This window comes from Argopecten irradians, chromosome 1, assembly GCF_041381155.1.
Source record: "Argopecten irradians isolate NY chromosome 1, Ai_NY, whole genome shotgun sequence".
NCBI lineage: Eukaryota > Metazoa > Mollusca > Bivalvia > Pectinida > Pectinidae > Argopecten > Argopecten irradians.
The window spans coordinates 19,747,769-19,757,824 of record NC_091134.1 but is presented as its reverse complement, the minus strand read 5'-3'; the positions used below and the strand labels follow the sequence as shown (position 1 = coordinate 19,757,824).

The 10,056-nt window shown below is 35.4% G+C and overlaps 1 protein-coding gene across 2 annotated transcripts; it reads left to right on the top strand.

Moving 5' to 3' along the window:
* Nucleotides 1–1,995: 1,995 nt before the first annotated feature.
* LOC138320031 (reticulon-4 receptor-like 2) lies at nucleotides 1,996–9,239 on the top strand. 2 transcript variants are annotated; one of them, XM_069263131.1, is made up of 3 exons: nucleotides 1,996–4,421; nucleotides 5,219–5,284; nucleotides 6,600–7,280. In XM_069263131.1, exons 1-3 carry the CDS (start codon nucleotides 3,509–3,511, stop codon nucleotides 6,845–6,847), a joined length of 1,227 nt encoding a protein of 408 aa, XP_069119232.1. In that variant the 5' UTR covers nucleotides 1,996–3,508; the 3' UTR covers nucleotides 6,848–7,280. The 2 variants fall into 2 exon arrangements, with proteins under 2 accessions (XP_069119232.1, XP_069119226.1); XM_069263125.1 differs by lacking the exon at nucleotides 6,600–7,280 and adding an exon at nucleotides 7,781–9,239 and having other exon boundaries at nucleotides 2,000–4,421.
* Nucleotides 9,240–10,056: the final 817 nt, after the last annotated feature.

Genomic DNA, 10,056 nt, shown 5'->3' with positions numbered 1-10,056 from the left:
TTTATGTTGTTGTTTTAATTGTACACGTATTCAGTCAGAGTGGGAGTAACCTCCCCTCATTCAGGATTTTTCCATTTCAAGTGAATTTATGTTGTTGTTTTAATTGTACACGTATTCAGTCAGAGTGGGAGTAACCTCCCCTCATTCAGGATTTTTCCATTTCATACGCACAACGTCTTTACTTATCTTGCACATAGATCCAAGAATTTGTTAACTTTATATCAATTTCGACCCAATATAATTGCCCATTAGCTATTTTTTAAGGTTTTAAGGGGAAATCGGTAAAACTCTTATTCTAAATGTACTTTTTAAATGAATTTTTATATAGATCCCAAAAAATTTATGTAGACCTCTTAAACCTCTAAATAGGTCTATGGGCACTCAGATGTGTCCAAATTGATGTAAACGAACTAATTCTCAGACCCCTAGCTGTTGTTTCTAGTTGACAAAAGACCTTTGCATCTGATCCCGTTTGCATGGGACCAGATTTCTATGTTGACTATATATGCATTGTTCTCTTTATTTCCTCCGATTTGAAGTTTACATAAATAGAATAACATACATGTAATACAATATTTAACATGACTTAATCTGTACAAAGAACAATGTATGTGATATGACAACTAGTTGAGTAAATGTACATACAACTATTTCAGTACTATCTAATGGACATTTTCTTTAAAATGACAGCTCTAGGGCTAAGTCTCAACGAACGGTGCCTTAGTCAAGGGTTCTTAGATCGTCTCTTCAAATTAGGCATCAGATAATTTGTAGGCATTGGGATAGCATGAAAGCCCAAATTATATTAGGACAAATACCACAGCTGTATAACAAAATGAGACCCAGTTTACAACTCGTCTGCAATGCAACCTGACTTGTTCGCGGCCAACTGAAAAAAACGACTAAATCCACGTAACTATATAGGAGGCAAAGGCAATGAAGGGATTCCCAATCTCTATGTATGTAACAAATGAAAATATGTTTCTGGTCTAAGTGACATTTTTTGCCTTGTTTAAATATGTCGTATTTTATTTTTTGCTCGCCTTCAACCAGGCAAAACGAGACTTGGGTGCTGCTTTTCCCGCGCCGACGTCAACATTAACGATAACTGTAATTTAATTTAGCGATTCACAGGTAAACGCTTTACTTATGCTTGATTTTACTTTATTTATTTTTGATAATCGCTCGTGAAAATAAAATGGTTTAAATGGTTTACAGTAATCATAATCTAATGTAATATTTGTAGTTTACAGTAATTACAAATATAATGTTCTATTTGTTGTTTACAGTAATTACAAATATCTAATGTTCTATTTGTTGTTTACAGTAATTACAAATATCTAATGTTCTATTTGTTGTTTACAGTAATTACAAATATCTAATTTTTTTATTTGTTGTTTACAGTAATTACAAATATCTAATGTTATATTTGTTGTTTACAGTAATTACAATCTAATGTTATATTTGTTGTTTACAGTAATTACAATGTAATATAATATTTGTTGTTTACAGTAATTACAAATATCTAATGTTATATTTGTTGTTTACAGTAATTACAAATATCTAATGTTATATTTGTTGTTTACAGTAATTACAATCTAATGTTATATTTGTTGTTTACAGTAATTACAATCTAATGCTATGTTTTTTGTTTACGGTAATTACAAATATCTAATGTTATATTTGTTGCTTACAGTAATTACAATCTAATGTAATATTTGTTGCTTACAGTAATTACAATATGATGTTATATTTGTTGTTTACAGTAATTACAAATATCTAATGTTATATTTGTTGTTTACAGTAATTACAATCTAATGTTATATTTGTTGTTTACAGTAATTATAATGTAATATAATATTTGTTTTTTACTCTTATTACAAATATCTAATGTTATATTTGTTGTTTACAGTAATTACAATCTAATGTTATATTTGTTGTTTACAGTAATTACAATCTAATGCTATGTTTTTTGTTTACGGTAATTACAAATATCTAATGTTATATTTGTTGCTTACAGTAATTACAATCTAATGTAATATTTGTTGCTTACAGTAATTACAATATAATGTTATATTTGTTGTTTACAGTAATTACAAATATCTAATGTTATATTTGTTGTTTACAGTTACAATCTAATGTTATATTTGTTTACGGTAATCACAAATATCTAATGTTATATTTGTTCTTTACAGTTATTACAAATATCTAATGTTATATTTGTTGTTTACAGTAATAACAAATATCTATTGTTAAATTTGTTGTTTCTGGTTGTGATATCAGACATTTAGGATTTGATTATAAGCGAAGAGTGACGTAACGATGTTGATTATATTATGCTCATGTGAAGGCGTTCATATGCGAACAAATCTACAGGGCATGTCTTTTAAAAATAGTCAGCTGATTAACATATAAGTACATTGTAATACCTACATAACTTGACCTATATACTTACAGGTTTATGGTCCGGTTAATCTGCTTAGGGTATTACACATTTCTGGTCAATATTGAAACATGATTATTATTTAAACCTCATGAGGTCATGGCTTAGTGGGACGCTTATCTTCGCATAGCTACATGTAAAGATTCTTCTGGCTCAGACACGGGACTTCTTGAGAGATTTTGAAACATTTCATAAACTTTACAATTGTTTGAAAAATTAATTGACCACTTTATTAACTCAACGTCAAGTTTATTTAACGATTAGGAAAAGGAAAGCCGGTAAAGACAAAAAAGTGACAATTTTGTCCTATAACCAATATATTGTATAACTGATACATGACAAAAAAGTAGTATTTTTTTTTACTAAAATTACTACATTTTTTTTAGAATTGTCATTTTTCATCAATTATTTTGCTACATCATTTTCAAATTTATCAGCACAGAAGCTAGATATCCGTCGTATCATTTCCATAAGAGATAGGTTCACATCTTTATTAGATTACATAAAGTAACAAATTCCTTGTCTCCACGAATAAGGAATACGAAATTATCGAAAGTCCTTAAAATCATTGGTAGAAGACACATGTTACTCTTGTACAGAAAATACATGTAGAACAACCTGAAGATCATTTTGAGAGGGACTCGGCTACATCAAAGTCATATTAGCAGGTTAACATAACATAAACTGTTCTCGCTCAATATTTAAACTATTTACGTGGCCAATAATAAAAAGAAAAAGTTGTCTGTTTATTGTTGATTTGAATTGAATGTAAAATACAAAAATAAACAAGATTAAATATGCACGCAGATTAGCTGAAACGTAAGAAGCTTTCTGAGCTAACTATTGTACGACGGCGTCCGTGTATTAGAACTATACATTAGCTAATCGTTACCCATAATCTCGGTCACGATTGAAATCTTGCGAGAGTTTAGTTGGGGAAAGTGTCTCTTGCGTGTTCGCAAGATTCACAGTAGAAATCCAAAACCAGATTTTCGTGTAATTTTTTTTATATATGCGGTATGTAGGGAAAGTGATACCAAACTTCGGGTCTTTATCAAAAGGAAAATGGCAAAAGTTTCGAAATTTGGAGCGGCATCTCTGATCGTTTTATTGTCACTTTGTCAATATATTTCCGGCCAAAGCTTTCCAACCGGATGTTCATATAGCAGCGCCACTGGAATTCCTGGGATTTTCACGTGCGACTTTGCGTCAGTGACACTTCCTTTAGCTTTCGCCGATTTCAGTTCCCCTTATCCTCAGCGCCTCGTAATCAACAATGTCGATGGACAACTTCCGGCCAGCTCACCGTCCGCGACCTTTTCCGGTTTCAACTCCATGTCCACAGCGAATCTCGACACCAATTACCCTGCCAGCTTGGAAATCAAATGTGCGACAAATGGAAACCTAGTCCTATTTGCCGGAACATTTTCTGGGCTAAGTTACATGCAGGAATTAAAAATAACGAATTGTGTTATGTCTGGCGGACTCCCCAACAACGTTTTCTCTGACTTTGTCGAACTTGACTCTCTGATTATCGATGGCGGTTCCATTGCTAGCCTTAATGCCGACAGTTTGTCCGGCCTGAACATCACCAGATTGTCCATCCCTAACGCCATTGGGATGTTTGCCATGATAAACATTGCTTTAGGCACAAACACCTTCCCGAGCGGCTTCTTCTATCCTCTGAGCGACGTCAGGTCTGTTGTGCTGGACAACCTGGCCACATCGTCTGCTCTGACACTGCCCATTGACACCTTTACACAAAATACGAAGATGGAAACTCTGTCCCTGTCACACAATAGTTTGACCAGCCTCCCGGACAACGTGCTGTCTACCTTGGATGCCCTCAGTTACCTCAACCTGACTGGAAACAACTGGGAGTGCACGTGCGATAATCTGTGGATTCTGAACACCATCAGAACCAAGGCCATTGACGTCTTAGGGGGCATTGTGTGTAGTTCCCCGTCAGATTACCAAGGTAGGTGCAGCTAGCCTGTTGAACAGATTAGGTAGTTTGATGAACTCTTTTAGATAATGTTAAGATGTAGGATACACCATCTCCAACTTTGGGAACTTGAAGTTGGGTTTGGACGTGATGGGTAAACCTATATGATATGTCGGCCGTCATATGACCGTACGTTTTGGTTTCATCCAAAGCTTTGTGATAGGGAAAGATGCTAAAGAAGGAGCTGAATATAGAGGCCTTAGCCTGTGTTCAGAAATCATTCTAAGGTATCCTAAGGTATAAAGGGTCTATAGCGTAGAGATTATTTCATGATGATTTCCTATCGAAATGTCAGACAAGACAAGTATGGTCTCTGGTATAGAACATCGGTTTAGGGAACACTAGGGAGGCATATTAACCCAATTTCTCCTCCGGAAACAAACAGTCTTCTAATGGAAGGCTGCCACAGTCCATTCTCATCCTAATTAAAGTGTCGATTGAGATCAGATATTAATAGAATCATACATAAGTCTGTCAAGTAGGCAGGGACACTGAAGATTCTGACCATCACGAGGCTTACGGAGTGCTGAACAACACCATACTTTGGACTACATGTCTTTTTCTTTCATCGGTAAAAGTACCTTTATCCTAGCTGGAACGGGATTCCCTTGTGAAATCAGAGAGAAATGTTAAATGATCCACAAAGTTCACTGTCGGTGCAACAGGTAGCATATTCACTAAATTCGCTAACGGTAGTTTTTTAATCATTCAATACATTTAATGAAATATTAGCAATAATCTTAAGGGAGACACTGTGTTGTGCATTTCAGATAAGAGAGGAACGACCTACTATTACAACATGTGTCCGCAGTCCGACGCTTGTAACGGGACTCCGGGTAAGATTGATCTTCATTGTACATTCTCATCTCTAGTCTAACACACAACGACCTTATAGAAAGTATCACAGGGTCCTAGTAATTCTCTACTCATGGACACTGGATTACTTACACAGGGACCTGGGGATTAGTCACATTACTTGTATATTTGGACCCATCTTAGTCTTCTTTATTTATAAAACATTTTCATGTGTCACGTTTGATTTTTAATTGGAGAATCAAATTTAAGAGAATAAAAATTTCGCGACATGACTATTACGAGTACATAAAACTTTCTACCTTACATTGTATTTCGTGGATGAAATGTTCAAGATCACGCTATTGTACCGCGAAATCGCGAAACTCATCCTCGTAAATATTACCGATTATACGGTAGACTAGACCTTAAGTCCCTTATAACTACTTGTTAACCGCGGTGCTGGTATTTTGATTTTAACACGCTTATCTCTCTAATACTAAAATCAATATCTGTAGTATCCTCAAAACATCGAGATCCACAATATCTTTGCATCTTTAAAATGTTTAGTTTAAACTTTCTTTATTTTGATATATGCATACATTATACAAAGAATGCTTAGATAGCTGCTTAGAGTTGTTTCGTCTTTTTTATAAGTTTTCGGTGTCTAATTGGAGGTCACGAGATCTGAAAATTACAACAACAACAAAAGTATAAAAAAGGGGAAAAAATGAAAGAAAGCACCACCGTCTTCCTGAAATTATTCTCTTCATTTGAAATCTGCGCTTGAATATTTACAGAAATGACCGATTTGTGCTTAATGTTGATTTTTGTAAAACATGTCGCCTTGCCCATTTCACTGTGAATAGTACAATAAGCTGGAATTTTCCGCATTTGTTACCGAAGTTGCTTTCGGACAACATTGAAGATTCCAGCGTCGACCTTGAAAAGTTCAGAACAACGTTTGAGCCGATGCCGCTATTACAAGGATCTGTGAAACTTGACCAGAGACTTGCCAGGTAGTTCAATATTCTTTTATTAACCATTATGGAGGGTGATATTCTGTGGAATTTGCAATAAAAACACACTTAAGTGACTAAAATAGGTCCAATTACGCATAGACTGTAACTAATACTCAGGTCCTTTGCCAATCTTTCGAAAAAGAATAGGTTGCTATATTTCATCAGCGATTCAGAATATGCAACAAAAATCATTATTTGAGGCAACTTTCATCTAAACCATTTTGAGAGTAATTTGTCCTATGACTCTTTGGTAATTTTCCAAGAACTTTTCACTAAAACATAACTTCACAAAAATTAGAAAGTGTACGGTTGGTAATTCATGCCCCTTTGTTTTCAGGTCTCATCCTCGGCGGAGAGTGTATAACATACCCAATGCTGTTCGGGGTAGGAGGCGGAAACGTCGTCATGTTGATCTTATCGTTTATTGTTCTAATCAGCGTTCTGAAAACTAGAAGGAGAGTTAAAGAACACCCTAGAGAGATTACATCGTTAAACATTTCTACTCGCGGCTACAGATTTACGAGGGGCAAGAAAGACGCGGCAGCTAGAGCCAAAGAGGAACCAAGCGATCTCCGCTGGATCTAACGTGGCAACCGCGTCTGACCTCTAGCGGAAGAGAGGTTGTCAGCCTCCACTGGGTCTAATGTGGGAACGAGGCTGTCTCAGCCAGATTTCAAGTGGTGAAGAGGTTTCTGTCGTGATGTGGAGCCATGATTTTACCGGAAGTGGCTTTGTCCCGACTCCATTTATTTTCAACTATCACTGTTGTGGGCGCTGACCATATTTCAACATCTCGTGCATTCTCTCTTTTTCCGCTTGTTATAAATACTCTTTATCCAAACGTGCCAATGGACATTTTACTTATCATAAGTATTATATATTATGAGCTATAATTAGTATGTGTGCACTTGTACTAGTTAAGTAATTAACAGTATTAAATATAGTTTAGTGACAATACAACAATTTTATATCTATAAATGTTAATTGTCATTATGATTCATTGTATAAATAAAGCAAACAGCATTTTTGATTCTAGTTTTTGTATTTTCTTATAAGATATGATGCATTTATACTCTTTAATTTTGTTAACACAGCTTGATGGTTTCGGTTGTTATGCTTACTCAACAAACTTACAAAACTTGTTTACTCTTACAGTAGAATTATTCCATATAATGCCAGTGGATTAAAAAAAGTTCAATTGCATGACATTCTGTTTAAATAGGCATAATTCAATGTCTCTTTGCTACACTGTAAAGACCAAACAGCTGTTTGATCAATCTTACAAGTTATATCAAGTTTAATGCGGGTGATCGGGTGGTGTATTGGTTAAAAGCCGTCCGCCTTTCACCGGGTTCGATCCCCGGCACGGATATGAGAGGGTTATAGTCACCTGCCTGGTTACTTCTGGCACTCCCGCATTCTCACACTTTAAACCCCGCATACGTTGCATTACATGTTCGCAATCGATGTTTCGCCTCCTTGACAAACCTGTGAGTAATATTGATTATTTATTTACAGGAATTTTGGCATACAACACTTGTATACCCGCATGGCAGCTGGCCAACTACGCCCTGCTCATCCTGGTTCTTATTTTGTCCGCCTTGGGACTAGGACTCATCATCGGCACGCGGATAGGTCTGCGCAGCGCGCGACTAAAACTCGAAATGAAGAAGAAGAGCTCTTGGCAAAAAGTACAAGAAGCCATGAGACGAGGAGGCGGGGGACAAAAACCTCCGGCGTCTACAGGTCCACCCAAAAACGCTGGCTGGATATAATGTATTTGAATATCACACCAGTCTTTCCATAGAATTACCTTCTCTTGGGATAGGCTTGGGTTTCTTCGTTATCATTTTTGTGAAAACATTTTAAGTTTTCTCAAAAATATTTTAGTTCTTCACTTATTTCAAATAACTTTGCAGTGAATACATTTTCTCAAGAGCAGATAATTCCTGTATTGACGCAATGGCGGAATTTTCACCGTTGATCAAAAATCAAATGTACCAACTGGAAAAATGACGTTGAATTCCTTGTGATCAGATGTATCGCCGTGCATTGATTTGTTCTCATCTCCATATAATGATAAAAGACACTCCAACGAATTTGCTTTGTCATTAAATTAATTAACTTAAACAATACAAACTTAATTTCCTTTATTTAATTGTTATTCTAATGTACACCATTAACATATATATATTTACAGTTATATCAGTCAAATGAAATAATATGAATGGATATTTTTTTTTCTATTTTCATTTATAGCATCAACTTCGCTAGCAAAGGGTATTCAGTAGTCTACAATACTGAAACCCTTGGCAGATATCACGTCAAAAGTGAAATTCACACACTGCAATGCTTTGTCCGTAACAACTGACATTGCTTTCTGCATTGATATTTGGTATTAGAGGCCCATAATCTTTCCGAAAGAAAACTGAACAAAAATGACCCAAAATGCGTATTCCCTATGTAAACTATAGTAATTCTGACCCCTCCCTTCGGGACAGTCTGAGACCCAAGGACTATTGGATTCACAATTTTGGTAAAGAGCCTTATTGTTATGCTATCAATGAGAACCGCTTGATTCTACCACATTCGTGAGTTGAGAAGATTTTAAAAATTCTAGTCGATTATCCCCCCTTTCCCCTTCATCCCAATGGGGTAGCGCTATATAATTCACAATTGGGAATGTCCTTATGCCCAAGGTGTTTTGTGCAAAATTTGATTTGACGACGATGGACAAAAGACGATTTGAATAGGTCTCAGATGACCTAAAATATACACATATTTCTATGAAATGGGAGGCCATTTGTTCTTTTGTGCACGTCTTACTTTAGTGGGGGAATTCGATATGTCAACAAATCATCTGGGTTTGTATACGGAATATATGGGGACATCTTCTATATCTTATACATTGAATGATAAATGTTTTTTTGTTAGAAATTACTGCATATATTAAAACATTAAAACAAAGGAGATATTACTGATATTTTCCGTGTCATTTTTATCGAGAAATCGATTTTAATTATAGTCATGTCATTTTTGTGACGTCATTTTACAGTAGAAAAAGAAGGAAATGGCGACGTCATCAAACGTTGTTTAAATATAATCGCTCACAACTCGGACATATTGCATCGGAAGAGCATTTTCATTATTTCAAAATAAGCGCTTGGTAACTAGCTTTTATGTTGTCAAATTTGGAATGTTTACGTTTGTAGATGATTCTGGAGAAGAGATTTTAAAAATGAAAAATTACTAAAGAATATTTTGTAAAAAATCACTTGCGTACTGTATTATGGCCACTGATTTGTCTTGGACTACATACTACATATAAAATTTGAGACAGATCACTTCAGTACTTCCTATCATAATGTTAAACTGTTATATTTGCCTGCTCATACTTTTGTCACAGCATTGCTGGACATACACATGCATGGTTACCCTGATAATCGAAAAAAGTCCCAGCCACTTGACGCAGGAAGAAATACATGCTTTGCTAAGTGGCATTGGCGAGATTAAGAGTAATTATTATCTTTATTTTCCTCCAAAATGAAGAGTATATAATGATAATATATGAAAATACATATGGTAACAGCATAAAATAATATGTACAAAATATGAGAGAGAGAGAGAGAGAGGAAGAGAGAGAGAGAGAGAGAGAGAGAGAGAGAGAGAGAGAGAGAGAGAGAGAGAGAGAGAGAGAGAGAGAATAGGGGGAAATATACAGAGTTATTGTAAATCAGAGAAAGAGAGAAGAGGGCACAATTCTCTCGGATATTACTTTATCAAAATATTTTCAA